The 18,484-nt window shown below is 43.6% G+C and overlaps 1 protein-coding gene across 3 annotated transcripts in view; it reads left to right on the top strand.

The window, feature by feature from the left end:
• The window catches only part of LOC126248201 (retinol dehydrogenase 13-like), a 199,242-nt gene extending 188,646 nt beyond the window's left edge, over positions 1-10,596 (top strand). For all 3 annotated transcript variants that reach the window (XM_049949001.1, XM_049948999.1, XM_049949000.1), the window contains one exon: positions 10,218-10,596. In XM_049949001.1, coding sequence (XP_049804958.1) covers positions 10,218-10,356 — 139 coding nt within the window. In that variant the 3' untranslated portion in view covers positions 10,357-10,596. The remainder of the gene's footprint in view (positions 1-10,217) is intronic.
• Positions 10,597-18,484: the final 7,888 nt, after the last annotated feature.

Below are 18,484 nucleotides of genomic sequence, written 5' to 3'. Positions count from 1 at the left end.
TTGTGAAGAGTTGTGGACGTCCAACCATTTAGCGCCCAGTGATAGCTTCACTGTTCTTCTGCTTCTTTCCATAAATGCTCACGGCAATAGCACATGAACATTCGACCAGCTTCGCCGTTTTCGAGATACTCGTTCATAGGCTCTGCATAATGATAGCCTACCCTTTGTAAATGTCTCTTGTCTTAATGGATTTCCCCATTTACAGCCCATATCTTTGCTAAGGTGCTCCCCCGACCGTGTTTGATCCGCTTTTATACTTCTGTTACCGCGTCACAGGCCTGCGACGCCACCAGGCTGGCATCCAGTGTCGCGGTGGGCAGTGGTCATAATGTTTTGGCTTATCAGTATAAGTTCCATGTGTCATTAACGTAGGTTAGAGCTGGCCAAACACATTGGTTAGATTCTTCGTTTGAGACACATGAAAAATTCGTTTTCTACAACGAGTAGCAAGGTATTTCATTCTCTTATTCATTTCTTTCGGTGTTCATCCACTCGTTGCTTTCTTTTGTTATAAGTACACACATTCATCAACTCGTTAACTAAGGTCATTCTTAACCTTCACAATCTTTCTTTCAGCATTATAAACTGCCTGGTAAAAAAGTGAAGCACTCATAAGGGGAGGAGGATATAAAATGAAACTTCATTTGTTGAGAAGGAATGTGACTTACTTCAGTAATTACAAAATCGAGTGAAATTTACAAAGAACATAGCAGTTTGAGCCCACTTATCAGTATGACGTTGCATCCCCGCTGACATCGATGCGTGCAGTTGGGAAGGGTATCAGAGAGCCATCGTATCCTTTCCTGAGGCCGACAGATTTATGTCCGTGCTCGTCTCACACATGTTCTGCCTGCCACAGATGTGGGGATCCTGTTGACAGCGAGAGTACCTCAACATCACGCAGACAGTTCGTAGACATATGTGCCATGTGTAGTCGAGCATTTTCCTGCAGAGAAATGGCACCACAATAAAGTCGCATGAGAACTAATACATGAAGACACAGGGTGTCCTGACGTAAGGTTGTGGCATCAGAGTCCGCCAGTCACTGCCAGCCATTACCTGACTTTATACCAGACGTCTCCCCACACCATGAAGCCAACAGCAACACCGCAGTGCCTCTCCAAAACAATGGTAGAATAGGACTTCTCCCCATGTTGATGCCATACTCTAGGGTAGTACAGAACTGCAGTACATCTCTGAACACAGTCGGACGCAATTCATCACCAGTCCGTGATTTCCGGTCGTGGTAAAACACCAAATGCAGCCGTTTTCGTTGTAGTGTTAACGACAGCCTGGACGTGGGAAAGTAACTTCCTAGTCTGGCAGTTATTGATCTCTGACCAGTGGTTCAGGATAACAAAGAATATTGTAGGGAGCCCATTACTTGTTCTCAGATGGCAGGAGATGGTGTGTACATGTTACAATGTGTCTGGTACATAATACGGTGATCCTCCCTCGTGGTGGTCAAGCTTGTTCGAACGGAACCTTGACGATGAGTGTGTCTATCTTCTCATTCCCACGCAGTCCAACAGTGTCCTCTTGTCACATACAAACGACTCACAAATCTGGCTATTGCACAATTCGACCAGCAGCCAAATGGAGATCCACAGCGAGTCCCCTTTCAGACTGTCAGATGCTGATAGAGCTGCCTCACACGATTACGCGGCATCCCCGTGTCCTTCACGGTGATCACTCAACGAAACTGGTTCAAATGGCTCTGAGCACTATGGGACTTAACTTCTGAGGTCATCAGCCGCCTAGAACGTAGAACTACTTAAACCTAACTAACCTAAGGACATAACACACATCCATGCCCGAGGCAGGATTCGAACCTGCGACCGTAGCGGTCGCTCGGTTCCATCACTCAACATCTTACGCTGTTCAGGCCCCTTATATTCCCCACCAGGAATCATGGTCTGCTAATGAATTGAGTCAGCAATTGTGTTCAACAGTGGATCACGGTTCTGCACTTCCACAAACAGCCCAATCGTCAGCGATGGCGCGACACGGCGAGAGGTAACTTCCCCAATGTTTAGGAGAGGCACAGTGGCGGTGTTCCTGGCTTCATGATTTAGGGAGCTGTAGAGTATAGCTTTCGGGCATAGCTGGTAGTGACTGAGGGAACCTTGATGGTACGCCGGCCGAAGTGGCCGTGCGGTTAAAGGCGCTGCAGTCTGGAACCGCAAGACCGCTACGGTCGCAGGTTCGAATCCTGCCTCGGGCATGGATGTTTGTGATGTCTTTAGGTTAGTTAGGTTTAACTAGTTCTAAGTTCTAGGGGACTAATGACCTCAGCAGTTGAGTCCCATAGTGCTCAGAGCCATTTGAGCCAACCTTGATGGTACAATCATACATCAGGACATCCTGTGTGGGACCGATGACCGTCGCAGTCTGGTCCCTTTCATCCCCCCAAACCAACCAACCAACATCCTGTGTCATCATGTGTGAGTTCTCATGTGACAGAATTGTGTTGCCATTTTTCAAGGGGACAGTGCTCGACCACACATGGCACTCAACTCTATTAACTGTCTGCGTGATGTAGAGGTATTCTCGTGGCCAGCAAGATGCCCAAACCTGTATCAGACAGAACATGTGTGAGACCAGTTTGGAAATCAACTCGGTCCCATTGCCAGTATCCAGGACATCAACGACCATTTACAACAGTTGTGGACCAGCTTGCCCCAGGAGAGGATACAACGGGTCTGTGACACACTTCCCAACCGCAAGCATATGTCCAGTTGAGACGGGCTGCAACGTCATACTGATAAGTTTGTTCGTACTGCTATGTTTTCTTTCTTTTTTTTTGTTTTTTGTAAATTTGACTCGATTTTGTAATCACTGAGATAACATGAAATACCCTCTCAACAACTGAAGTTTGATTTTACTTCCTCCTCTTCCTTTTTGCCATGCGGTGTATATTGTTATGGGAATGTAGGGTATCGTGACAAAATGCTTGAATTAAATTCTCTCCTTTTGCTTGCCTCATTAGATTTGAGTGTTGTCTCAAGCATTCGAGGAGTTCCCCAACTGACATCATCATGAGCTGGCTGTCGAAACTGATGCTGTGCTGGTATTATGTACATTGCTTTAATTGCAAAAGTTGACAACGACCATAGAGATAGAATTTCTGATTTGGAGACTAGAGACCTAAACTGAAAAGAAAAAAGTATTCTCGTGGTCCTTGTACTGACCTCTCGAGGATGTTGAATGTGATCTTTCAGCGTCTTGCAGAAGTACACATTAAGCGAGATATTAATAGAGCTCATCACAGAGTTTTGGAGTGGCAAAAGCTCGACATTTCTGTATGACAAATGTTCGACGTCCCTGAACACAATTTGCCTTATTGTAAAATTGTAGTTCATACAGGGTTTAGTACAACTAAAATAATGTATGTGCTGCAGTTGTAGAAAAGGAGGTATGCTTCCGATATGTATGATCATTGTACATGTCACAAGCCACAATTTAACACTGACTAGCAAAGTCATCTATATAACCTAATATGGACAGTGATACCAGGTGACGAATTTCTTCATTTTCCCCTTTGGGGTGTATGGGTTTGTCAGCATTACCCACTGACCCACACGTTACTCCAATAGCTTAGCATTTCGTTGCCTATGCCTTCCTGATATTCAGTCTCCTTGGTATTGTCTCTCTGTATTAGCTTCCATATCTTTCGCAGTGTCTTGGTAAAATTTCGCTCTGGCTCACCACTTTTCCCACCTTAGGTTTTTACTGTCTAAAAATGTGAACGGCATTTTGCGAATGTACGCTACTTCATAAGACGATAGGCCTGTACCTTCACGGATTATTGAATTGTAAGCCATGACAACATGTGGCAATAAAGAATCCCAGTCTTTGTGTGGCTGTTCACATAGTGGTTTAACATTTTTATTATCATTCGGTGTGCACACTCCGTTCTTCCATTCACCTGTGAGTGTAATGAGCTTGTCTTCAGCTTATGAACATCTAACAAGTGACACAACTGCTTCATCAGTGGTGACCAGATCAGTGATTAACATTTCTGGAACACTATATTTTAGTAACCAATTATTCACCACTGCTTGTGCTACCACGTCGGCTTGCTGATTTTGGGACACTGTTCATTCCTATATCACTCGAAAAATGATCCCTTATGGTCAGAACATAGTGGTTCTTGTTCATGTCTGTCTAAAAGGTCCAAAAAGGTGCATCACAATCAATTCAAAAGGTTTACTGGCTTCCAGTAACCTTTACAATGGATGCACTGATGACTGAACTCTGCATGCTCTGTGTGTGGACACAGTTTTTAACACACAGCTCCACATCTTGTCTAAGTGGACAACACTATTAATTCATTAACATCTCATGGTCGGCGTCCACAGTCATCTAGAATTTTTTGGAGGACGTTATATTCGCCATTGACTGCAGAAATTGTTTATTTATTTCACAATTGCAATTTCGGCCTTTGGACCATTTTCAAATGATACTGAAATAGATTTTGCTTCAGCACATGTCATATTTGAAAATCCTCCGATATGTATACATGTCATCTTCAAAAATTGGCGTTTTCACTGTGGAAATACAGTAACATCAGACAAGTGCGAAGCTCTGTACATTGTGAAATGATGTAAATTACGCCAAATGCTACCAATGTTAATATCATTCATGTAAATCGTTACAAATCAATTACCACTTGCAAATGGCCCAAAGGCCGAAACTACAGTTGTGCAATAAATAATTGGTTCAAAATGCTTCAAATGGCTCTAAGCGCTATGGGACTTATCATCTGAGGTCATCAGTCCCCTAGAGCTTAGAACTACTTAAACCTAACTAACCTAAGGACATCACACACATCCATGCCCGAGGCAGGATTCGAACCTGCGACCGTAGCGGTCGCGCGGTTCCAGACTGAAGCGCCCAGAACCGCTCGGCCACCAGCGGCCGGCTAATAAATAATTTCTACAGTCAATGGCGAATATGATGTCTTTCAAAAAATCCACTATCGACGGCAGATGAATCTGTACTCTGTAGTCCTATGCCCCCATGACTGGATAATACACGATTATGCGCCTGTTTTAAAAGTCCTTCTCACAGTGTGACTGACACCACAACTTGCGGTCCAAGCCTCGTTGTCTTACACAACACACCGCTGTGTACAAAAAACTGCGACTGTGTTGCGGACTGTTCAACTCCTCACCAGCAGCTTGTACAATCGGCCACTCCAAGATGGTACGACCTGCTGTCTGTAATATGCCAGTCTTCCTACTGACGTCATTTGCATTACAACTTAATGAAATACTACGAAATCAAACTCACTCACTTTTGGTTAGTTTTGCACACGGTGCAGCAGTTGTTACGATAACTTATTATTGGTTACTTACTACAACTGCGAGCAGTAACAATAATATGTGGTGTTAATTCCACTCATCTTATAGATCGTTTTCAGAGAGATAGATCTTTTTATTGTACTTTCACAATAGAGATATACCCTGGCGAAATTCGTCATAAATTACCCATCACTATTTGAAAAAATAGTAATGCCCATATCTAAAATGCTAGAAGAAAAAGTGACCTATATTGCCCATTATGAAAGCTGTCAATGCCTTCGAAAGGAGTCCAATATGCATCATCAAAATTTTTGGATTATTTGCCCATAAAATACACTGAGATGACAAAAGCCATGGGATACCTCCTAATATCATGTCAAACCTCCTTTTGCCCAGTGTAGTGCAGGATCTTGATGTGGCCCATACTGTCCCTATAGCCGTCCATAATTGCGCGAGTGTTGCCAGCACAGTGTTTTGTGCACAATCCGACCTGTAGATTGTGTCCCATAACTGTTCAGTGGGATTCATGTCGGGTGATCTGGGTGGCCAAATCATTCGTTCGAACTGTCCAGAATGTTCCTCAAACTGGTGACATGGCCCACTGTCAGCCAAAAAATTTCCATAGCTGTTTGGGAAAATGAAGTCCATGAATGGCTGCAAATGGTCTCCAAGTAGCCAAACGTAACCATTTCCAGTCAGTGATCGGTTCAGTTGGACAAGAGGACCCAGTCCATTCCTTTTAAACACAGTCTACGCCATTATAGAGCCACCACCAGCTTGCACAGTGCCATGTTGACAACTTGGGCCCATGACTTCTTAGGGTCTGTGCCGCACTCGAAAACTACCATCAGCTGTTACCAACTGAAATTGGGACTCATCTTACCAGGCCACGGTTTTCCAGTCATCTAGGGACCAGCCAGTATGGTCAGGAGCCCAGGTTAGGCGACGTCGTGCTGTTAGCAAAGGCTCTCGCATTGGTCATCACCTGGCATTAACGTCAAATTTCGCCGCGCTGTCCTAACGGATACGTTCGTCGTAAGTCCCACATTGATTTCTGCGGTTACTTCACACAGTGTTGATTGTCTGTTAGCACTGACAACTCAATGCAAACGCCGCTGCACTCGGTCGTTAAGGGCAGGCCGTTGGCCACGCGTTCTCTGTGATGAGAAGCAACGCCTGAAATTTTATGTTCTGGGCACACTCTTGGGACTGTGGATCTCAGAATATTGAATTCCCTAATGATTTACGAAATGTAATGTCCCACGCGTATAGCTCCAATCACTATACTGAAGCACCAAAGAAACTAGTATAGGTATGGGTATTCAAACGCAGATATATGTAAACAGACAGAATACGGCTCTGCGGTCAGCAACGCCTATATAAGACAACAATTGTCTGGCGCAGTTGTTAGGTCGGTTACTGGGTTACTGCTGGTCCAATGGCAGGTTATCAAGATTTAAGTGAGTTTGAACGTGGTGTTATAGTCGGCGCACTAGCGATGGAACAAAGAATCTTCGAGGTAGCGATGAAGTGGGGATTTTGCCGTACGATCATTTCACGAATGTACCGTGAATATCAGGATTCCGGTAAAACATCAAATCTCCGACATCACCGCAGTCGGAAAAAGATACTGCAAGAACGGGACCAACGACGACTGAAGATAATCGTTCAACGTGACAAAAGTGCAACCCTTATGCAAATTGACGCAGATTTCAATGCTGGGCCGTCAACGCGTGTCAGCGTGCGAACCATTCAACGAAACATCATCGATACAGGCTTTCGGAACCGAAGGCCGAGTCGTGTACCCTTGATGACTGCACGACACAAGGCTTTACGCCTCGTCTGGACCCGTCACTACCGACATTGGGCTGTTGATGACTGGAAACATGCTGCCTGGGCGGACGAGTCTCGTTTCAGATTGTATTGAGGAGATGGACTTGTACGGGTTTGGCGACAACCTCATGAATCCATGGAACCTCCAAGTCAGCGAGAAAGTGTTCAAGCTGGTGGACGTTCTGTAATGGTGTGGGATGTGTGCAGTTGGAGTGATATGGGACCCCTGATACTTCTAGATACGACTCAGGCAGGTGACGACACGTACGTAAGCGTCATGTCCGATCACCTGCATCCATTCATGTCCATTGTGCATTCCCACTGGCTTCGGCAATTCCAGCAGGACAATACGATACCCCACTCGTCCAGAATAGCTACAGAGTGGCTCCAGGAACACTCTTCTGTGTTTAAACGCTTTCGCAGGCCAGCAAACTCCGCATACATGAACATTATTGAGCATATCTGGGATGCCTTGCAACGTGCTGTACAGAAGAGATCTCCACCCCCTGGTACTCTTATGGATTTACGGACGATTGATGGTATTAGTTCCCTCCAGCACTACTTCAGACATTAGCCGAGTCCATGACACGTCGTGTTGCGGCACTTCTGCGTGCTCACGGGGACCCTACACGATATTAGGCAGGTGTAAGAGTTTCTTTGGTTCTTCATTGTATTTCGCGTTTATATTCTGTTAATTCCTGTCGTGCGGCTGTAATCACGGCGGAAACCAAACCGACAAACTCTGGGAGGTTGTAGGGGACATCAAAACAAATATTTTTCCCTAATGTCATTTTTTCCTATGAGGACTATTTAAGTCGGTGGAGGCTGTATTACGATCTTCAGTTGTTAGAGGGCTATTACGCCCTTCAGTTGTAAGCAATTGCTGTCCACCAGTGTAGTAGTGCATTGTCTCTGTTTACTAATGGAGCGATACACCTGGAGTGAGTACAGTGATATGGTTGGCGCGTACTACGTAACACACCACAACGGAGGAGCTGCACAGCGGGTTTATCTACAACAATACCCTAATCGCCGTATCCCGCATCATACGACCTTTGCTGCTGTGTACCAACGTCTGCGTGAGACCGGGTCATTTAGCAGATTATCTTGACAGGGACGCTGTCGCACGGTAAGAACGCTGCAATTTGAGGAAGCTGTCTTGCAGCATGTGGAGTGGGATCCTTCAATCAGCACCCGTGCAATTGCACGTAACATGGGGACGAATCAGACGAATGTAGGAACAGTCCTTCGAGAGCAATTGTTACGTCCATTTCACTTACAGCGTGTCCACAACCTGGAAGCAGTTGACTATCCACCCAGAGCACAGTTTTCGCAGTGGTACCTGGAAAAGTGTGAAATGCATCCTACATTTCCATCCTCTGTGTTGTTTACCGATGAAGCAACGTTCTGCGTGATGGACTCTTCAACATGCACAATTCGCATGTTTGGAGTGAGGATAACCCACATGCCACAGTTACTAGCGCTCATCAGGAGCGGTTCTTCGTTAATGTGTGGGTCGGTGTTGTTGGGGACTGGTTAACTGGGCCTATCTGCTACCTAGGCCATTAAATGGCAGGCACTATTACAATTTTATCGCCAGAACAATGCCAGAATTGCTGGAAGACGTCCCGCTCCCTGCAAGACAACGCATGTGGTTCCAACATGACGGGGCGCCGGAACATTTCAATCGTCGTGTGCGTCGATTCCTGGACCGACGGTTCCCAGAAATGTGGACTGGCAGAGGTAGTGTGGTGTGCGTACTTTAAGACCTTCAGTACACACACCATCAGATTATTTGACTCGTCGCTCTAACGAAGTAGGCGAGTGTCAGCAATATGTCTCGTGGTCTTATCCTGGCGTGTTTATCTTCTGCCGTTAGGTCAGACGATAGAAATGCCACTTGCATGCTTAGAGTAGCAGATTGACGGTGACCAACTTTAAACAGAACTTGATTAATTTTCACACACATTTATTAAAATAATAACAAGCATAAAATTACTTAACTTGGTTCTGGATGCTATTTACAATTGATAATCTGAAGTTCCTTTGGTCTTGGTACGTTATTCTCACATTTCTCTGACACTTGACAAAAGTGTCTATACATTTCTCTTCATGGCTATGTACAGGAATATGATAATCTTCTTAGGTTCAGACTGAAACTTGACTATAGACTGGTACAGACTATTGCAGACTGGTACAGAATGGTGCAGACAAATGCATACTGACTAATCGGAGGTCTGTACACTCGTTATAATACCTCGTGCATTCAGGTATCACTGCGCGAGTGTGATCCGCGAGGAGAAAAGGTACTACGTTAGCAGAAATCTCATTGACTGCATTACATATTAATACGCGGATCGGCAGAAGCAGAATTTGGTCCGTCTCTAAGGTAGCGCCATCTCGTAGTGCGGAGATGGATGAGCGCTGCAACTGCGCCTGCGCTGTTGTGCTTAGTGGGGCGCGCTCTAGTGGGAAAGTTGTGTACGTGCTGACTACGCGGAACTATGTACACAACAGGTAGTCCTGTGCCATGGCCTGCTCGATCCCCAGATATGTCCCCTCTGGACTTTATTGTGTGGGCAGAAATGCGCAACCTTGTTTACGCAACTCCTGTTGCATCAGAAGAGGATCTGGTTGCCTGGATAGTAGCAGCAGCAGGAACAATTCAGGATACTCCTGGGGGTTTTGCCCATGTTAGACAGAACATGGTCCAATGGTGTAACCTCTGTTTACATGTCAATGGAGGCATTTTTGAAAATCTACCGTAATTGAAACTGGGTTGTGTTAATGTGTTGTCTCTTGGTCATAAAAAATGGAAAAGTGTTTGTTGGTTTAATTAATTCGCCGCCAGAGAAATCTTCCTCAACCGGTTTAAATACTCCTCATAGGAAAAAACGACATTAGGGAAAAATATTTGTTTGTATGTCCCCTACAACCTCCCAGAGTTTGTCGGTTTAAATACTTTTCACCCTGTATGTGTACATCACTCCCTCATGACGTTTGTCACCTCAGTGTTAATTGAGGTATTGTGAGTATGTATGTGTCCAGCTGAGTGTTGACGAGATGAGTTTTTTACAGCGACTGCCAACGGACGATGCCGTCGAGGCGGGCTCGGGACGGGGAGACGGCGCGTCGCCTGTGGGAGGAAAGTGCGCGACTCGTCGGCCTCAAAGAGTGGGACCCGTGCACAGCGCCCGACGGCTCGCAGCCCTTCTGAACGCTTCTGCAACTGACTCTTACTCAGCTCAACACCGTCACACAGCTAGTGACGAAACGTCGGCAAACAAGCGGAAAACCGTCCTCCTTCTAGCTTTCGGGATGAAGGAACTTCCTCTGTCACGAGATAAAGAGCACACAATTTAGTAACCGAAATCGGAACTCATCCGTAAGCCGACGATAAACAGTATTGTACGGTAAATGATATACAGTCCAAAGGTTGTGCATATATGGTCGAGGATAAGTGTGTGTGTGTGTGTGTGTGTGTGTGTGTGTGTGTGTGTGTGTGTGTGTGTGTGTGGGTGGGTGTGGGTGTGTGTCAGGAACAGAAAGCCGACACTTCTCTGTACCTCCAGTATAAACTTGAAACGTCCCCTTAGAAAAATTTATGAATGACTGTGCTGATAAAACTCTTACGCTATTTAATTTTCAAACAGCTGAGCAAAACTGAAAGTACTGAGACATTTCGCTCTTTACCTATTCTGATCAACACTAAACTGACACACAATATTTTTAGCGCAACGCAATCTGACTTTCATTAATCCCTACAAAAGCATGGCCCTGACTAACATTAATCTATACCTTTCATGAATAACTTACCTCACAAAAATCTTCGTTACTCAGACTACTGCAATACAGCGAGCGCCAATACTGCCAGCTAAATAAAAGATTCTAACTACTGAAGGCACTAACTACTGATAGGCATAGTTAGCAAATGAAAGATTTTGATAAAGAACAAACAATGTATTCACCTTAATAGTGTTCAAAAGTCATTATATATATATATATATATAAGTTCATGACAACCAGTCTTACAAATTTACTGTCTCTGGTGGACACACGTCCAGATCATCCGCTCTAAAAACTACGCCATCTCTCTCCCCACATCCACCACTGCTGGCGGCTCACCTCCAACTGCGCAACGCTACACGCTGTTAACAGCCAACTGCCCAACACTACAATAGCGAATATTACAACAATGACAACCAGCCACAGACTGCACACAGCACATCCAGTGATTTTCATATAGAGCGCTACGTGGTGTTACCAACATAAAAACCGAAACAACTTACTTACATAGAGTGATTTTCATATAGAGCGCTACATGGCGTTACCAACATAAAAACTTAAACAGCCTACTTACAAACTATATACACTTTCATATGAAAAAAGCCTCTCTCTCTCTCTCTCTCTCTCTCTCTCTCTCTCTCTCTCTCTCTCAGTCACTCTCTCTCCCTCTCCCTCCCTCCCTCCCTCCCTCCCTCCCTCCCACTCTCTCCCTCCCATTCCTATTAGGATCAAAAATGGTTCAAATGGCTCTGAGCACTATGGGACTTAACTTCTAAGGTCATCAGTCCCTAGAACTCAGAACTACTCAAACCTAACTAACCTAAGGACATCACACACATCCATGCCCGAGGCAGGATTCGAACCTGCGACCGTAGCGGTCACGCGGTTCCAGACTGTAGCGCCTTGAACCGCACGGCCACCCCGGCCGGCTTTCCTATTAAGTAATAACGTATAGCGAGTCAATGAAGATATTAGTCGACCTGCATTTTTACATCAAATTAATCGTCACCTACTATTTGCGTATGCAACAGAGATCGAGCGATGTTGCTTAACTGTATCTACCTGTTTCTAATAAAAATGGAGTGTCTTATACTGTACACAGAGAATCTACTACTTACACGATAAGTTTCATATATGAACCCAACCATGACACACGTAAATAACAATCTTTCATACAGTCAGAATTGCTCTTGCGATTAACTTACCTCTAGAAGAGCACCTCTGCGCTGAAGAGACAAGACTCCTGGCGTTCAGATTGTGGATTTAATCATTAGACGAGCAAACGATGTCATCAATGTGCGAAATGAGCGAGAATGTTTATTAAACAAAACATTCACGTGACGCTGATAAATGACTATCCTACGTATACCAATTCGTCAAGCAGATGCAAGTGCCAAATACGAGGTCGGTTCAGAAATTGTTTGGGACATGAGTTTTCAGAAGACGCTACTACTCGTACAAGTAACGACTTTTACTGTTTGTTTTAACTCTACATTCTTAGAAATTTGCCAATAGCGGTCTTAACCATCACTTCATGAATTCATGAAGTTCCTCATCGCTCGTATTAACAGTAACATATGTCCTGCCTTATCTGTTTGCCCAGTAGGTACATTATTGTCGGCTATCGACATACATTTCATTTTCTGTCAGTTATTCCAAAGTTTCGCTTGCGATACCTGTACCATACAGAAAAGAATAAAAAATCGTATATATGTATGAAGCATGCGAAATGTTGGCAGAAGAGCCAACACCGTGTTGCTAGAGGAGGCCGAAATGCACGCGTTTAATTACACGCAGACTGGCGTGAGGTCTGGAACAGGACAATGTCTTGAGAATTGCAAATAAAGTACGTAGATGATGTAATACTTAACTTTAATCCATAATTGGAGTACATCGCTCTTGATGATACAAAAGTATAATAAGTTCAATATAACTGGTAATGGCGCCTTGCTAGGTCGTAGCAAATAACGTAGCTGAAGGCTATGCTAACTACCGTCTCGGCAAATGAGAGCGTGATTTGTCAGTGAACCACTGCTATGAACGTCGGCTGTACAACTGGGGCGAGTGCTAGTAAGTCTCTCTAGACCTGCCGTGTGGTGGCGCTCGGTCTGCAATCACTGACGGTGGCGACACGCGGGTTCGACGTATACTAATGGACCGCGGCCGATTTAAAGGCTACTACCTAGCAAGTGTGGTGTCTGGCGGTGACACCACAGCATGCATTTCCCAAATAGAGATAAAATTAATAATATCATGATGCTGTTGGGTTTGTTGGGCGCTCAACTGCGCGGCCGTCAGCGCCCGTGCAAAGTCCCAATCTTTACACAGTCCAAGCTAGCCACTTTCACGAATGATGATGATGACGACACAAGCAGAGACAATCCGCAACCCGGCTGGGATTCGAACCCGGCACCCCGTGATCCAGAAGCAGCAACGCTAGCCACTAGATCGTGAGTTGCAGACTAATAATAAAATTATGCTATATAAAATGTTACCTCTTATATCAACATTTTTAAAATCAGTCAGTTACAAGATTCGTAATTTTGCTTTACTAATTAAGATGGGTCCCCACAGTTAACACTTACTGTAAATATTATTGTTCTGTACATAAAACTGTTCTTAGCCACCTTTTTATAGTAACGGTTTTAACTACGAATCTGCGCTCTCCGTTTGTCTCTAGCTTCACCTCTCTCTCTCTCTCTCTCTCTCTCTCTCTCGCCCCCTGTGAATGTTTATGTGTATGTGTGTGTGTGTGTGTGTGTTATACTATACATTCCAGAATGCAAGACGGCCTTCATGCACATACATATAGTGAGCAAAAATGGTAATGGACCAAAGCAATTAATCATAAACTGCGCCCTTGCACAGTATAATCTCCTTTTCTGTGGTTATTTTATGTGCGATGTCATGAATGTCTTTTTATAAACACAGAAAAGCTGCTAGATTTAAGATAAGTTTCATATGAGGTATTAAACCTAAAACAAACACTCATGGTTGTTTCCACATTCAGAATAGTCCTTATCGTCTCTGTTACCTCTCCATTTAGAACCCTTTCTCGAAAGGACCTGATTCGTAGTGCTCCGACTCTGTAACAAAGCATTACACGAATCAATATGTGTGACAAGTGAGGATATGTAAACATATTGTTAAGCAATTTATATTTCCATCTTTCACTGACTTCTCGTTATTCTTTACCCGTCATAGTACGCGACACCGCAAGCTACTGGTCCGCACTAAATTTATTTCCTGCAGTGTTTTATAAGAATTACTTCATATTTGGTATAGTTTAAAAAGAACAGAAATTTAGACAAAAAGGAACTGATGAATCGTTAGAAGTTGAATAAACGCCAGTGTATTAAGTGATATAAGTTGGCAAAGACATTGTAGGTGCATTAAATGCATTTTTTCGCAACAGTTGCTGCACGATAGTTACCTGTGAGACAAATGGTTTGGTATTTGTTAACCTGCAGCATCAGCATTTCCTATAAGAGAAAGATACCAAGTTTCATTTCCGTTTGATGAACATACCCTTTTGTTTCGGAATTCAGTTACGGAAATTGAATTTTCATTTCGTTCATTTGTAAGCAGTTTTTACAGTATATCTTTCTAGCATATCAAACAATGTATATGAAGAACGATAATGTGCTATTTACCAGAGTCGGATTTTTGTGTACAGTCATACAAGAGCTGCACTCCTATTTAATAAAGTGTATAAATATGCATGATGTTGTGTTGCACATAGTGTAAATATCAAAATGACGTTTTATTTAGAGTTTTCTGTATCACTGGAAACAAAAAGTTATTTTTTGTTGTAATCATATCTGTTATTATGTCCACTGTCATTTTCCTTTCCTAGCACAAATAAAATCAAGAAGAAAACCAAATTTTCTTACTGGTCTGTTTATTATTCTTGTGGCACACGTAATGCATTGTAAGCAAATATTTAATTGTTGTAAGTAAAAGTACAGAATAATCACGTGACGAAATAAAAGACTATGTCAACGCATTCAGGACAGACGTGTGTAAAATAAAGAAAAAATACAGGTGGAGCAAAACGAACAGTCTGGTCATTACTAAGCACGTGCTTCATCTTTCTTCATGCTCATGTTATGTCTTCAGAATACCTTTAAATCATTAACCGCTCTTGGATTTCAGCAACCATTTTGTTGAATTTTTGAAGCAGTTCACTGGAATCAGGACAGCAAAGCTGCAAATAACTAACATAAAATGGCTAAAAAATAAGTTACGTAATAAATGCTATAAGGAAATGCACTTACCGGTACCTTACGGCGAATGTGTGTATGAAAAATCCATCTTCCTTTGATTACGAGCAGAAAACCTGTCACTGGCGGATTTTTTGAATTCTTTCCCGATGGAAATCACTTCTAGTGCGATTAGCCTGACTCACGGTGATTTGTTGAGAAGTTTTTTATTCTTTTCAGAGAGGAGGAAGATCGCTGCGCTTAAGACTTTGTCATCGGCATGTTATTGCTTTGCTAAAAGACTCCTGCAAACTACTTTAGAGCAGGAACCACAGAAGTGGAATAGCACCTGCGAGAGTTCTATAATCTTTATCCGTGTAGACTATCTGAATCTCCGTTCTCAGCTTACGGCATTCAAAGAAGGGACATACTGGATATACAAAAACTAAGTATATAACTTTGTAAAGTTATTAGAGGAATAAAAAGAAACACATCTATTATGTGACACAAATGTTACAGACGCACTGGGTTCCGTGGGTTCGTGAAAGGTCTGACATTGGACTTCCCTTAAGCCGACGTTCACAGTTGTTTTGATTTCTTAAAATGCAACACATTGACACTAGACTCGGATCAGCAACACAGTCACATCTTATTACTGTGAAGGATGAGTTTCAATTACTATCTAAATCTGGATGGCTGGACGCGGGTTTGAACCGCCGTTCTCCCGAATGCGTATCCAGAGTGCTAGCCAGATGAAGTAGCTTACAGGCATCTCATTTATGAGGAGACACGATGCAACAGACGAGCAGCATAGCGCCTATATGCAGAACTATTTCCATGGAGCCGGTTACCAAATCATGTAACTATTGAAAGATTTGATGATCATCTTCGTGAAACAGGGCGCCTTAGACAAGACTGACGGGAAGTTGGCAGACTTCGTAGTATGCGAACTGTTCAGTTTGAGAAAGTTGTACTACAGCGAAGTGAGGTCAGGTCCAACACAAGCACAGGTTCCAAAGCCAAGGAACTAAATACCTCCAACGCCAGTGAGTGCAACGTTCTGCACCGGACGGGTATGCATCCATTCAAGTATCAGAAGTTACGTGACCTATAAGCTGATGACTTTTCCCAGCGTGTAAATCCTGACAAAGGTATTATACCAAATTGTAAACTTCCTTGCGCCGGCCGCGGTGGCCGTGCGGTTCTACGCTCTTCCGTTCGGAACCGCGCGACCGCTACGGTCGCAGGTTCGAATCCTGCCTCGGACATGGATGTGTGTGATGTCCTTAGGTTAGTTAGGTTTAAGTAGTTCTAAGTTCTAGGGGACTGATGACCTCAGATGTTAAGTCCCATAGTGCTCAGAGCCAAACTTCCTTGCGTTCTCAACGCGTATTTTGCTTACTGACGATACTGCCTTCACAAGGGAAGAAATATTCACCATTTACAAAAGCCATATCTGTCTTCCAACAACAGAGAATTACCATGAATTTCCGGGCAAGTATTTTTCACAACGATCTGGTTGCGCGTACCTTCTGCTTAACACGCTCGGCGGAAGAAATTACCGTATAAATTTTCTTTAATTTACGCCTATGGTCACAAACTTTTTGTTCACAGATTACCGGTTTCGGTCTATAATGACCATCTTCAGATCGGTGTTTTTTAAAAACAGTGTCCTAATGTACTGCAGCCATAGTGGCATCGTCGAATGTTAAATGTAGTGCTACTGACAGCATGACTCGTGCATATGCTGTTATTACATATATTTGACGACGCTGGTGCTGATTTTGCATTTAACATTTGACGATGCCACTATGGCTGAAGTACATTAGGACACTGTTTTTATAAAACACAGATCTGAAGATGGTCATTATAGACCGAAACTGGTAATCTGTGAACAAAACGTTTGTGACCATAGACGTAAATTAAAGGAAATTTATTCTATATATGCCGGCCGCGGTGGTCTAGCGGTTCTGGCGCTGCAGTCCGGAACCGCGGGACTGCTACGGTCGCAGGTTCGAATCCTGCCTCGGGCATGGGTGTGTGTGATGTCCTTAGGTTAGTTAGGTTTAAGTAGTTCTAAGTTCTAGGGGACTTATGACCTAAGATGTTGAGTCCCATAGTGCTCAGAGCCATTTGAGCCATATTCTATATATGGGTCACTGTTTTATTCACGATAATGTCGCAGCTTGAGAAATTACTGTGTCTTTCTCCTTGAACTAGTGTCATAAATGTCGGAGAATGTCCCTCTGTGCTAACTGCCTGAACCAAATAAGTTGAATAATTTACACCGTCACTGTAGAAAAACTGGAACACCACATCATATCGTTCGGCACTGTATCCATTTCAGAGACGTAGATCAACAAGAAAGAGTTGAAATAGGGGATGAAACAATATACAGGATAGTCAGAAACAGCCTGAAAAGATTATAAGGGTGTTGCAGGGTAAGCTGGGCTGAGAAATAATTTAAAAAAAATACGGTACGTTGCGCCGTTCCAGAGTTAATTAGCTTTTAAGTTAGCCAATTAGGCCGTTGTACGGCCAAATTCGAGCGGCCCGCCAGATACAGTGTCACCAAACATGTGTACTTCGTTTGGCTTCCTAAAACTGAACGAGAGAGCGATATAAAAACTGGGGTCATATGGTAGTAAGGATCGAACCCAGGCCAAAAACTGAGCAATCACGTACGCTGTCATCTACGCTATGAGAACAACTGACACTAATTTATTGTATCTGGCGGGCCGTTTGAATTTGGGCTCGCAACCGTCTGATTGGCTAACTTCAGTGCTAATTAATTCTGACACGGCGCGACGTATCCTATTTTTAACATTTATTTCTGAGCATAACCTACCCTGCAACACCTTTACAAGCTATTAAGATTGTTTCTGACCACCCTGTATAACAATGTAAGTTAAAAAATATAAACGAGAAAGTCCGCAGGAGGGGAGCGGAAATTTAGTTCCAAGGAAGAAAGATGATAATGTCTGACTCACCACAAATGATTAATTTTACAAACAAATGTAATAAAAGATATTATTTCAGACATATGTTGACCTTCATGTGGTGCGGCGATAAGCGTTGAGGAGTGACAGGAGTTGTAGACTGAGGTAACAAGGTCTTGGGATACCTCCCAATATCGTGTCGGATCTCCATTTGCCCGGCGTAGTGCAGCAAGTCCATGTGGTATGGACTCAAGACGTCGTTGGAAGTCCCCTGCAAAAATACTGAGCCATGTTGCCTGTATAGCCGTCCATAACTGCGAAAGTGTTACCGGTGCAGGAGTTTGTGCGCGAACTGATCTCTCGATTCTTTTAGAGATGAGTCCCGATTTGGTTTGGGCAGTGATTCTTGACGGACTCG

The sequence above is a fragment of the Schistocerca nitens genome, chromosome 3 (genome assembly GCF_023898315.1).
Source record: "Schistocerca nitens isolate TAMUIC-IGC-003100 chromosome 3, iqSchNite1.1, whole genome shotgun sequence".
Lineage (NCBI taxonomy): Eukaryota > Metazoa > Arthropoda > Insecta > Orthoptera > Acrididae > Schistocerca > Schistocerca nitens.
This window is presented reverse-complemented; position numbering and strand designations above follow the sequence as displayed.